The sequence below is a fragment of the Ranitomeya imitator genome, chromosome 2 (assembly GCF_032444005.1).
Source record: "Ranitomeya imitator isolate aRanImi1 chromosome 2, aRanImi1.pri, whole genome shotgun sequence".
Taxonomy (NCBI): Eukaryota; Metazoa; Chordata; class Amphibia; order Anura; family Dendrobatidae; genus Ranitomeya; species Ranitomeya imitator.
In genome coordinates, this window is record NC_091283.1 from 741,448,670 (window position 1) to 741,463,159 (window position 14,490).

General features: G+C 40.7%; 1 protein-coding gene across 1 annotated transcript in view; it reads left to right on the top strand.

Moving 5' to 3' along the window:
* Positions 1-14,490, top strand: part of LOC138665605 (cGMP-dependent protein kinase 2-like) — a 340,073-nt gene that overhangs the window by 169,362 nt on the left and 156,221 nt on the right. Inside the window, exons 7-8 of the mRNA XM_069753231.1 lie at positions 2,066-2,143; positions 9,829-9,923. Coding sequence (XP_069609332.1) covers positions 2,066-2,143; positions 9,829-9,923 — 173 coding nt within the window. The remainder of the gene's footprint in view (positions 1-2,065; positions 2,144-9,828; positions 9,924-14,490) is intronic.

Below are 14,490 nucleotides of genomic sequence, written 5' to 3' on the forward strand. Positions count from 1 at the left end.
GGCAGATTATTATTATTATTTATTGTTATAGCGCCATTTATTCCATGTTGCTTTACATGTGAGGAGGGGTATACATAATAAAAACAAGTACAATAATCTTAAACAATACAAGTCTTAACTGGTACAGGAGGAGAGAGGAGAGATCTTTCCTTGGTTTCTCTGGCTTAGGGTACCGTCACACTGAAACGACACTGCAGCGATACGACAACGATGTCGATCGCTGCAGCGTCGCTGTTTGGTCGCTGGAGAGCTGTCACACAGACAGCTCTCCAGTGACCAACGATCCCGAGGTCCCCGGTAACCAGGGTAAACATCGGGTTACTAAGCGCAGGGCCGCGCTTAGTAACCCGATGTTTACCCTGGTTACCAGCGTAAACGTTAAAAAAACAAACATTACATACTTATCTTCAGCTGTCTGTCCTCCGGCGCTCTGCTTTCCTCTGCACTGTGACGTCACCGCTGTGCTTTCCGGCTGGCCGGCGCTGACACAGGATGCAGGAGGAGTGCAGAGAAGCCCAGCGCAGGGGACAGACAGCTGAAGGTAAGTATGTAATGTTTGTTTTTTTAACGTTTACGCTGGTAACCAGGGTAAACATCGGGTTACTAAGCGCGGCCCTGCGCTTAGTAACCCGATGTTTACCCTGGTTACCAGTGAAGACATCGCTGAATCGGCGTCACACGCCGATTCAGCGATGTCAGCGGGAGATCCAGCGACGAAAGAAAGTTTCAGATGATCTGCTACGACGTACGATTCTCAGCGGGATCCCTGATCGCAGTAGCGTGTCAGACACAGCGAGATCGTAAGGATATCGCTGGAACGTCACGGATCGTGCCGTCCTAGCGATCAAAGTGCCACTGTGTGACGGTACCCTTAGAGTAGGAAGATAACACTCTGATTACAGTCCTGCCCGAAGCAAGACCATCTCATTAACTGAAAACTTTTAACAATGATTACACAAGAACTACAAGATGGAGTTCTTCACCCCAGGTATTTTAATCAGTTTAACACTGCCAAACTGACAATGTTTGTAGTTTACTTAGCAAAATCCTGCTGACAGGTTTGCTTTAAAGTAGGAAAAACAAATTGCACAAACTTCTTTTTTGGAAATCATCCATTACATTGTGCAAAGTGTAAGTGGGGGTGAAAAAACGCTGAGCATCCCAGGTGCATGAGACGTTCTGCTTTCTTCCCTTCTAATCTACACTTTGCACATTGTACATGGATGATCTACAATACAGCATACATCATCAGTGAGTGCCACTTGTTTTTTCTACTCTGAATTTCTTATATATTTTAACTTTAAATGGAAGTGATGCACCACTCAGAATGCTCTAAATGTCTCTGCTTAGTGCTCTTTGAATGAAGATCATTGGTTGTTGATTTAGGAGCCGATCAGTTTGTATCTGTTTGTCTGTATTTGACATATTGGTAAACACAACCTACATTGGTCTTCTGAAGATAAGTTTAATTTTTACTTTGCTCATCTACCTTGCTTCTAGAAAGCTCATTTGTAATGGATTTTTATTTTTAAAAAAATCTGCTTTTATTAATTATTTTAATTAGAGAAACTCCCTATAAGTTCCATTTAATTTTCAAATATGTAGCACATTAATAAAAAAGCAGAAAAGGAAGGAAAATAAGTAAAAGAAACTACGTTGTAAGAAGGTATCAGACGAATGGGGAAAGTTATGAATTGTGACAAAAAGGAAGAATATAGAGAAATATTTCTGTTCTTTAAAACATAAATGTTCTAGTAATTAGATGCTCAATTTTGGTGCATTTTTATATCTGTAAAATACTTTATTTTGGGGAGAAGTAAAGTGAGAAAATGGGTGGAAACTGCAATCAGCATAATTATGGGATCTGATTGCTGAAGATGATTGTCACACAGCATACTATCATGAGATTATTATCAAGAACTGTATAGCTGGACAGTCTAGGGCAAAAGGTCTTGGGTATAATCACAATCCTGAAAGAAGAACTTTTGTTTCCCTGATTATCACCCACACATGTTATCCTTGATTGCATCTCTGTGACTCAAACCTTATCATCTTCATTCTACAGGACTTTTATGACAAAGGGGATTATATCATCAGAGAAGGGGAAGAGGGCAACACGTTCTTCATAATTGCCAAAGGAAAGGTAACAATGAATCTTATTGAAATACGTTTGATGATTGGCTAGTGCATTTATTCAAAGACAGGTTTTTAATTCTAATTCCTGTGTGACATTTTTTTAAAGTAGAGGTGTAACTAGAAGTTCTCTGGATCCAATGCAAACTCCGTAACAGAGCCAGAAACCTGCAATGCTGCAAATTAAAAATGTTTTAAAAAAATTCTAGTATATTAGTTTATTTTTAGCAATTAACAAGATGCAAAGTGAACGAAGGAAAAAAAATCTTAATCAAAAAAATATTTGGTGTGACCACACTTTGCCTTCAAAACATCATCAATTCTTCTAGCAATATTTGTGCATGTTTTTTGCTGAAACTCAGCAGGGAGGTTCAAACTGTGATTAACAAATGGAAATCAGGGGCTCTGTAAAAAACAAAACCACAGTTAAGTAGACCAACAAAAATGTCACCTACAACTGCCAGGAAAATTGTTCGGGATGCAAAAAAAACCCACATATAACATCAGCTGAAATACTGGACTCTCTGAAAACTAGTGGTTGTTTCAAGATGTGCAATAAGGAAGCGCTTGAAGAAAAATGAAGAAAATGCCACAAAGTATTTCCTTTACAATATGCAAAACAGAACAGAGACAAGCATAAAAACTTCTGGAACAAGGAAAATTGAGCTTTTTGGCCACAATCATAAACGTTACATTTGGAGAGAGGTCAACAAAGCCTATGATGAATGGAACACCATTCCTTCTGTAAAGCACGGAGGTGGATCGCTGATGTTTTGGGATGTGTGAGCTACACAGGAAACTTGGTCAAAGTTAAAGGAAAGATAAATGCAGCACAGGGCCGGTGTTAGCGGCAGGCAGACCAGGCAGCTGCTTAGGGCCCCAGTTCCCTCAGTGGCCCCCAGCCAGTGTCATGTCACTGATAGCAGCACATCATATAGCTGCTATGGCGCCTGTGGATCAGGGGGGCCTTCCTGCCACCAGCGCCGACTCCCCCTGCTGCTGCATTGAACTATACTGGCGTCGTAGTCGCCAGTACAGTTCAAAGCAATGATGGAGGAGAAAGCATCATATGATGCTCCCTCTCCCATCATTCCCCTCTGCCTTTTACACTGCGGGTGCGTGATGACATCACTTCATCGTGCACCCGCTGTGTGTTGGGCCCAGGCAGTGCAGCATCTGAGGCTGGAGCCCGAGCCTGGAGCAGCGCAGGGCATGAGGAGAGGGGAGGATTGTGTTTTTTTGTTTTTTTTAAATATGTCAGTGAGTACTGTACTATGGGGTCATTCTCGGGGTGGGGGCTGTATTCTATTATTCTATGAGGGCTACATTATATTCTATGGGAAAGTGGGCTGCATTATATGTATGGGGGGTACATTATATTTTATGGGGAGGTGGGATGTATTATATTCTATGAATGTACATTATATGCTACTAGACTGTGGCCCGATTCTAATGCATCGGGTATTCTAGAATATGCATGTCCCCGTAGTATATGGACAATGATGATTCCAGAATTCGCGGCAGACTGTGCCCGTCGCTGATTGGTCGAGGCAACCTTTATGACATCTACGTCGATACTGTGCCCGTCGCTGAATCAGAAACGTGAGATGTCTACGTCCTTTATGACATCATCGTCGCTGTGCCCGTTGCTGATTGGTCGAGGCCGCCAGGCCTCGACCAATCAGAGACGCGGGATTTCCAGGACAGACAGACAGACAGAAAGACAGACAGACAGACAGAAAGACAGACAGACGGAAAAACCCTTAGACAATTATATATATAGACTAGACTGTGGCCCGATTCTAACGCATCGGGTATTCTAGAATATGCATGTCCCCGTAGTATATGGACAATGATGATTCCAGAATTCGCGGCAGACTGTGCCCGTCGTTGCTTGGTCGAGGCAACCTTTATGACATCATCGTCGCCATGGCAACCATTATGACATCATCGTCGCTGTGCCCGTTGCTGATTGGTCGAGGCCGCTAGGCCTCGACCAATCAGAGACGCAGGATGTCTACGTCCTTTATGACATCATCGTCGCTGTGCCCGTTGCTGATTGGTCGAGGCCTGGCGGCCTTGACCAATCAGAGACGCGGGATGTCTACGTCCTTTATGACATCATCGTCGCTGTGCCCGTTGCTGATTGGTCGAGGCCTGGCGGCCTCGACCAATCAGAGAGCCGGGATTTCCAGGACAGACAGACAGACAGACAGACAGACAGACGGAAAAACCCTTAGACAATTATATATATAGATGGGGAAGTGGGCTATATTATATTCTACTAGACTGTGGCCCGATTCTAATGCATCGGGTATTCTAGAATATGCATGTCCCCGTAGTATATGGACAATGATGATTCCAGAATTCATCGTCGCCATGGCAACCATTATGACATCTACGTCGATACTGTGCCCGTCGCTGAATCAGAAACATGAGATGTCTACATCCTTTATGACATCATCGTCGCTGTGCCCGTTGCTGATTTGTCGAGGCCGCCAGGCGACGATGATGTCATAAAGGACGTAGACATCCCACGTTCTATGTAGGGGCTGCATTATATTCTGTGGGGGGGCTACCATATATTCTATGGAGGGGCTGTATTCTATGAGGGGAGCTGCATTATATTCTATGGGGTTACATTATATTGTATGGCGGGGCTGAATTATACTCTGTGGGGTGACTGCATTATACTCTGTGGAGTGGCTGCATTATACTCTGTAGGGTGGCTGCATTATGCTCTATGGAGTGGCTATATTATACTCTATGGGGTGACTGTGTTATACTCTATTTGGTGGCTGCAATATGCTCTATGGGTGTCTGCATTATACTGTATGGGGTGGCTGCATTATACCCTACTAGATTGTGGCCCGATTCTAACGCATCGGGTATTCTAGAATATGCATGTCCCCGTAGTATATGGACAATGATGATTCCAGAATTCGCGGCAGACTGTGCCCGTCGCTGATTGGTTGAGGCAACCTTTATGACATCATCGTCGCCATGGCAACCATTATGACATCTACGTCGATACTGTGCCAGTCGCTGATTGGTCGAGGCGAATTCGCGGCAGACTGTGCCTGTTGCTGATTGGTCGAGGCAACCTTTATGACATCATCATCTCCATGCTGTGCCCGTCGCTGATTGGGCTAGATTGTGGCCCGATTCTAACGCATCGGGTATTCTAGAATATGCATGTCCCCGTAGTATATGGACAATGATGATTCCAGAAAAAGACTGTGCCTGTCACTGAATGGTCGAGGCAACCTTTATGACATTATCGTCGCCATGGCAACCATTATGACATCTACGTCGATACTGTGCCCGTCGCTGAATCAGAAACGTGGGATTTCTACGTCCTTTATGACATCATCATCGCTGTGCCCGTTGCTGATTGGTCGAGGCCTGGCGGCCTCGACCAATCAGAGACGTGGGATTTCCAGGTCAGACAGACAGACAGACAGAAAGACAGACAGACAGAAAGACAGACAGACGGAAAAACCCTTAGACAATTATATATATAGATGGAGCACTATGAGGCGTGTATTATACTAAATGAAAGACTATGATGAGTGTATGGAAGGGCTGTATTCTATGGGCGTTACATTATATTGTATGGCGGGGCTGCATTCTACTCTGTGGGGTGACTGCATTATACTCTGTGAGGTGGCTGCATTACACTCTGTAGGGTGGCTGCATTATGCTCTATGGAGTGGCTGTATTATACTTTATGGGGTGACTGTGTTATACTCTGTTTGGTAGCTGCATTATACTCTATGGGGTGTCTGCATTATACTGTATAGGGTGGCTGCATTATACTCTATGGAATGGCTGCATTATTCTCTATCGAGGACTATGGGGAATACATTATACAATATGAAGAACTGTGGGGTGCATTATGCTATGGGAAGTGAATTGTACTACATGGATGACTATGGTCGTACATTATACTATATGGAGCACTATGAGAAGTGTATTATACTGTATGAAGGACTGAGCAGCGTATTTTAATATATGGAGGACTATGGGTAGTGTATGGGTAGTGTATTATACTATATTGTGGACTATGAGAAGTGTATAATACTATATGGAGGACTATGTGGTTTGCATTATACAATACGGGGGACTAGGGTGCACATTATACTATATGGAGGACTATGGGGAGTGTATTATTCTATATGGAGGACTATGGGGAATATTATACTATATGGAGGACTATGTGGTTTGCATTATACAATATGGAGTACTATGATGCACATTATACTATATGGAGGACTATGGGCTGTGCATTTTACAATATGGAGGACTGTGGTGCACATTATAATATACGGAGACTGTGGGGTGTATTATACTTAACAAGCAAAATGCTGTATATTCAATGAGTGATTTGATTGTTTATGCCAGAACAGAAATCATTTTTCTCAGCAGCACATTGCCAGTGTAAGCTGCAGATGTGCTGCTGATAGCATGATACTGTATGAGGACAGATTGATCTAATAGTGATTGTTCTGTCCCCATCATTCTTTCTCAGTTGGTGTAAAGAGGTTGGGAAACAAGTGTTGAACGACTTCAATATAGTCGATCACACTCATTTAGCGGCCAGAACACAGCGCACCTAAATACAGAAATGCTTCTGTGTGATGTGCAACATGTTAGTATTTGGGGCCTCATTTTAAACTTTTGCCTAGGGTCCCACTTTGCCTAAAGCTGGCCCTGATGCAGCACGTCATCAGCAAATACTGGTGTCAAATTTGCACTCATCAGCCCGGAAGCTGGGACGTACTTGGACATTCCAACATGACCACGATCCAAAACACAAGGCCAAGTTGACCTGTCATTGGCTACAGCAGAGCAAAGTGAAGGTTTTGGAGTGGCCATCTCATTCTCCTGACCTCAATATCATTGAGCCACTCTGGGGAGATCTCAAACGTGCAGTTCATGCTAGACAGCAAAGGAATTTACAGGAACTGGAGGCTTTTTGCCAAGAAGAATGGGCAGCTTTACCATCTGAGGAAATAAAGTACCTCATCCAACAAAAGACTTCAAGCTCTCATTGATGTTAGTGGGGCAATACACGGTATTAGGAAATGGGGTATGTACACTTTTGATCAGGGTCATTTGGATGTTGTTTTGGGTTGTTATTATGATTTAAAAAGAGAAAATATAGTAGTTTGACAATAAATGGCTTCACCCAAGCACTAACCATGAGCGGAGAAAAAGTTTTGGTGTTATCTTTCATATTCTCTGAAAAAAGGCCAAGAAAGCAAAAATTCTGCCGGTATGTGAACTTTTGAACACAACTATAAGTCATTTGACCTTTCCACATTGAAAATATGGCTTTTGGGGTGTACTACTTCCATGAAGATCATATCTAGTCAGATGTAGAGTTACAATAGATGGTGCTAGTTCTGAGCTGATGGCACCGCTGGACAACTTCGAATTTCGAAACAGAGGAGAAGTGATGCGTGTTTCATCTGCTGCACTAAGTTTTCTTGGTTGATCATTGCATCTACAGTCCTCTACATTGCCCACTTCTTGGTGTTTCTTCAAAAGAGCTTAAAAAGTCATCTTGAAACCGAATCTGCTTTGAAATACTTGGCTGGGATTGATTTTGATGATACGTAAACTACCTTGCTGTGCTCAGTCTTGGTACTTGCCATGGTGTATGACATGTGACATGAAAAATGAACATATTCCTAGAATATGATGGTTTGGCCCCCACAGAACCCTTCATCTCAATATCATTGAGTCTGAAAAGACTTAAAAATTTGCACCAGTCTACATCCACAGAAGATCTGTGGTTATTTCTCCTTGGTGTTTGGAACTGTCTCCCTGAACCTAAAAAATGATACTGTTTTGAGGGCAAAGTTTCCAAAGGGTGATGATCACACCCAAAAATGATTTGATTTAGATTTATCTTTTGTTCATTTACTTTACACTTTTTGTAATGGATAAAATTAAACTATTAACACTGCTAGTTTTGAAAGCATTTTTACTTTGCAGCATTTGTCCATACATGTCTTAAAATTTTGCACAGTATTAATATATATGCTCAATCGACAAAAGAGATGGAATTAAGGAAGTCATATGATAGCTAGACATGTTTATGATCAGCAAGTAATGATTAACTGGAAATAAAATGTTTAAAATATCTTGATTCATTCAGCATCACTTAAGAGCGCACACACAGAAATAATGTGCTTACATGGCTTGGCATGTTATCAGTGAGGTTAGTAATGGTTATCTGAGGAATGTTGTGCCACACTATATGCACTTTGGCAAATCATCAAGATCCGATGCTGGCAGCTCCCTTTGTAGTTGTTGACCAAAATATGCTTGATGGCAGACAAAACCGGACATGCTGCAGGCCATAATTGCAGAACTGTGTCACAAACACAAAACTTTTTACATCTTTTATCTTATAGTAGTCAGCATGGGGGGAGGGGAAATAAAACAATGTTGAGTGCATGGTGAGAGGTGAGCAGGAGAACTGCCAAAGATGTTGGTATTGACATATATATTTTATGCTCTTCACTACACAGTAGATAGTAGATGCCATCAGTGAGATAATAGAGGAAAGCAGGACTTTGTGTCATTGCATGTCTTATAGGAGAAAACCTGTAATGACGTCCTGTGTGGACATGTTCTTTTTTAACCTCAATGACACTTTCTCCCTATAATTGCTTCTGCATGAAAAAAAAGTACATGCAACCAGAGATTCATTTCTACTGATGTCCAGCCTTGGTCCTAGCATGAATTAGAATCTAAACTTTACAAGCAAATAACTATGCAATGGGAATGAAAACTTTAAACAAATGTTGTTCTGTTCAGCTCTGCATCCTCTATTCTATGATGTGGCCAGTTTAGAAACTGTCTTAACAGCATGATTAATAGAAAATGTTCAAAAAGGAGATGAGACTTTACTTTCTATATGATCCAGATTACACAGGATGGCTGGACAGAGAATATAGTAATGCCAGAGCAGTTTCCAGTTAGAATGCAATTGGTATAGTCTGTACAGAAGCCACAGGATTTCATCTGCTAGAGCTGCCACTTGTTTCTAAACATGCTGCCCCGGCTGTGCTAATCATTACAATGGATGAGATAGCAATCTCCTTTTTTGCAGCAGACCTATTTGTTGGCAGTGATTGGAATTAGAGCTGACTTTTAAAGCCGCTCATATTGAAATGCAGCCCCTTCTGGTGTTGATACAAATTAAATGTGGTTGGCTCTCATTTTTGCCAGTGATACGCCAGTTTCTCATTTAAGCAATTAAGAGTCTAGTTGAATTTGAGGAGGTTTTTTACGTGAAAATAAAAGATCCGAATAGGCATGAACAGACCTGCAAGTGCGGGCTCCCGGGATTCCTTGTAAACATTGTGTTGTAGTCTCATCTGGCAACTGCTCTGTTCTCATAGAAGCTGATTTTCTGAATGATGAAATATAAACTCAGCTCATTAAATAACATAACAGGCTTAGCAACCAAGGGTAGGAACAAAGGAAAGAATATTTTATGCAGTAAATGCTCCTTCTACCTGTAACTCAAAACAACATAGGGTTCAAGACCTTCTCCAAGATAGATGAAAAAAAGATTACAAAGTGTGTGCCTCAACTATTGCAATTATAGGGAGAGAATACAAAGAAGCTAAACGATGGGGGTTTCCACTTTACTCATTTCATGCTTTCTTTGCCTAGGTGTGCGTAACTCAAGCAGTGGAAGGGTCTCAAGAACAACAAGAAATCAAATCCTTAGGCGTCGGTGATTATTTTGGAGAAAAAGCATTAATTAGGTACAGTTTAATGTTTATAGTCTTATGATAATGGCATTTTCACCACAAACACTTATCATTGTGGCTATACATTTCAGAACCCATGTTGCTTAAAAGGGGTTGTCCAGTCACATGATATTGATTACTTGTTTTTCAGATAGGTCATCAATATCAGATAAGTGGGTGTTCAACACCCAACATCCCCAACAATCAGTAGTAATTAGCACATTGGTGGACTAATGTAAAAATCAAATCAGAAAAATGGCGGCTGACAGCACTACTGACAAAGGCAGATGCCCGTCCTACTTCCACTGGATCCAAATGGAAAAGTACATACCATAGGTTGAAGTGAAGGACAGCACCCAATCCAGGTGAAAGCAAATTTTTCCTTTATTGTGCCAAAAGTGCAACGTTTCAACCTCAAGGGTCTTTTTCAAGCATTGAAAAAGACCCTTGAGGTTGAAATGTTGCACTTTTGGTACAATAAAGGAAATATTTGCTTTCACCTGGATTGGATGCTGTCCTTCACTTCAACCTATGATGTAAAAATCAATCTGAGCTGCACTGTGCAGTTATGTTCAATGTGTAGCAGCCGCTGCCAAGTTCTGCAGAACAGTATCTATGCGGAAACAGTGCAGCTCCTTTCACTGCTAACATCCATCTGCTGAAGGAGCTACAGTAATCACAGCTGATGTGTGAGGTTGTCGGACCACCACTGCTCTTATATTTCTGACCTATCGTAAGTTCACCATAAGATTTGGTCATCAATACCATACGACTCGACAACTTTAATTACAATTTATGGCATAAAAAGTCTCTTGAGCTGGAGCCAACACTAGTAGACCCTTGTTCGTCAGCCACAGTACCTCTATTACTGCAATAAGTCTACAACCATAACTTTCATACTTTTGTAATTCTCAGACAAGGTGCTTTTACCGTCTGCCATTCAGTATTATAAGTGTAAATCTTGACTGTTATGGATTGAGTTGCCAGACAGTTAATAATGTTGGCCAAGCAGCAACTATGAAATGGTTCAAACTCAAGAGAAGATCAAATATATGTGATAGGGGCCTATTTCATTTTGTTCACAGCAGCATATTTTGTTATCGTTATCAATGCAACAAGACCAAGACATGATGCATACAAAGGACAAAGGAAAGGAGCTTAGTTTCACATGTAAATTGTGTATTTTCTAAGTATTTCTCAGTAATATAGGCCACATGTAGTGGGAACAACCTAACCTTACATTTTGTCATTAATCTTGAAAAAAGAGATTGGTTAGGGGATTAGAGATTACTGTAGTATAGATTCTGCTTCACTGCCAGTATACAAAGTACAGTGGAATTCAAATATTGATCTAGTGGACGCTCAAGCAGAAATTTCAATGAGGCTGTTTGCTAATTAACCATTTTACGGGATGAATATTTCTCCATGTCTGGATGCTTGGCATGGCTTGTCTATCTATTTATAAATGGCTTTAAAATGAACTTCACGTAGAACAGGATCTGGAACTTCCAATTGGATTCCGGGATGTATTTACAAGGCCATGCTGGCTTATTATAGGTCATCTTGCTTATGTTGTACACACAATTAATATGGCCGGACTTAAAGGGACACTGTCACCTGAATTTGGAGAGAACAATCTTCAGCCATGGAGGCGGGGTTTTTGGGTGTTTGATTCACCCTTTCCTTACCCGCTGGCTGCATGCTGGCTGCAATATTGGATTGAAGTTCATTCTCTGTCCTCCGTAGTACATGCCTGCACAAGGACACAGGACAGAGGTTGAGTCAACTTTAATCCATGTCAACTGGCTGCAAGTGTGATTTAGTTATTGCCAACACTTGTTAGGTGCCACAGGTAAGTTACAGGTGCTGTTAATTACACAAATTAGAGAAGCATCACATGATTTTTTGAACAGTGCCAATATTTTGTCCACCCCCTTTTATATGTTTGGTGTGGAATTATATCCAATTTGGCTTTAGGACAATTCTTTTTGTGTTTTTTCATTGAAGACAAATGAAATGAAGATAATAATACCAAATAATTTGCGTTTGCAATCATTTTCAGGAAGAAAATGAGTATTATCTGACAGAATTGCAGGGGTGGCAATACTTTTGGCCATGACTGTGTATATATATGTGTATATATATATATATATATATCACAGCAACCATTGATTCATTTGTTTTTTGATCCCTATTTTATGGTATCCTCTTTCAGATCGATCCATTTTTAACAGCAGGGCAAAATAAATATTTCTTTGGTGCAGTCATGCAACTTCTGGGTCATAGAACTCAAATGAACCCGTTTCACAGCCACATATACAAAAGATGATGGTCCAAGATGTCCAAATACTATCAATGCTACCTAGTGAGAGCCAAGGAAATAACTAGAAAATGTTGTGCAAGGCAGATAGGAAAGTCCATCCTGGACAGGAAAGGTGAATCATAGAATCATAGAATGGTAGAGTTGGAAGGAATCTCCTAGGTCTTCTGGTCCAACCCCCTGCTCAAAGCAGGATTCACTAAATCATCCCAAACAGATGTCTGTCCAGCCTCTGTTTGAAGACTTCCATGGAAGCAGAACTCACCACCTCTCATGGCAGCCTGTTCCACTCATTGATCACCATCACTGTTAAAAAGTTTTTTCTAATATCTAATCTGTGTCTCCTCTCATTAAGTTTCATCCCATTGCTTCTAGTCTTTCCTTGTGCAAATGAGAATAAAGATGATCCTTCTCAATGTGACAGCCCTTGAGATATTTGTAGACAGCTGTTAAGTCTCCTCTCAGTCTTCTTTTTTGCAAGCTAAACATTCCCAAAGCCTGTAATCGTTCCTCATAGGACATCGTTTGCAGACCAGTCACCGTTCTGGTCGCTCTTCTCTGACCTTGCTTCAGTTTGTTGATATCTTTTTTTAAATGTGGTGCCCAAAACTGGACACAGTATTGACAACCCTTCTAGATCCTCAAGATGGTGGAGGCCTGGAACACAAGCCCATTGTGCTCTACCTATAATCTACTATAATCTACTGCTTAGCACTCATAGGTGACAGTTGGGAGGAATACTATTAGGCATAACCAGAAAATGACTCTATAGTATTGCAAATATCATAAAGATCCATGTGGCTACTTTTCAATATACTTCAACTCAGCTATATTCTTTTGAATGGATGCCGTTTTATCCAATGTTTATAGTGATGTGTTGCAATGATTGAACTGCCATGATTACTTTGGTATAGTGTGTTCTGTATGTTACAACCTTTATTCATAAGTAAAACTCTTTAGAGTCAATTCTATGTACTGTAGATTCAGTGAATTTAATCCACTGCATAGGAAAATGGAGATGAGCAATGTTACAACAACAAAAAAAACAATAGTAGCTTCCACGTAACTGAAATATGCTGATTATTGAGATGTCAATACATAATACATATGAAATAATAATTCCAGTATAAATAAATTCATCACATGGGCCTGTGCAGTTAGACCTGAGTCACCAGAGCAATGGGGATGTTTCTATGTCACATTTTCGCCATTGTGTTCCTCTCATTTGATCAATAATGGTCAACAGCATTTTTGGTGCCAAAGATATTTCATCGAATTTAGGGTAACTTTGGGCTGTTGATTCTGAATATGTCATCAGTTTTGCCAGATTGGCTCAAGTTTTTGAGATTTTTGGTATCTTATTTATAGCACTTGTTGGTAAATGCGACGCATCATCTCATTAATTTCTTTGGATTAGTACTTGAACTGAGCAGTTCTCAATATAGTTTTGTGTTAATTAGTGTTCTAAAAGTTTGTTCATAGCTTGATTTTTGCACTAACTTTATGTTGTTGTCTGTTTTCCAGTGAAAAGCATGAACTCATCAAGAAGAAGTTGTCTTAACGATCCAGACTCATTCTGTTACATTTGTGGTGAATACACACTGCCAAAACATAGAAGAAACATAACAGACTTCGTAAAAAAAGTGTATTTTGCCTATTTTGGGGTTATGCTTGGGGACCAAGACAAGTTTTGGGCACCACACATAGTGTGCAAAGCATGTATCGAATTATTACGAAAATGGAGCAAAGGACAAAGAAAAAGCTTCAAATTTGGTGTTCCAATGGTGTGGAGAGAGCAAAAAAATCATCATGATGACTGTTATTTCTGTGCAGTGCAAGTGCAAGGATTCAATAAGCATAAGAAACGAAAATGGGAGTAACCTAACATGGAATCTGCAAGAAGGCCTGTCCCTCATTGTGAAGATGTGCCTGTACCTGTGGTTACCATGTTACCTGACCTTCCCCCACCTGATGATGATGAAGTGTGTATTGGCAGTGTGTATTCACCACAAATGTAACAGAATGAGTCTGGATCGTTAAGACAACTTCTTCTTGATGAGTTCATGCTTTTCACTGGAAAACAGACAACAACATAAAGTTAGTGCAAAAATCAAGCTATGAACAAACTTTTAGAACACTAATTAACACAAAACTATATTGAGAACTGCTCAGTTCAAGTACTAATCCAAAGAAATTAATGAGATGATGCGTCGCATTTACCAACAAGTGCTATAAATAAGATACCAAAAATCTCAAAAACTT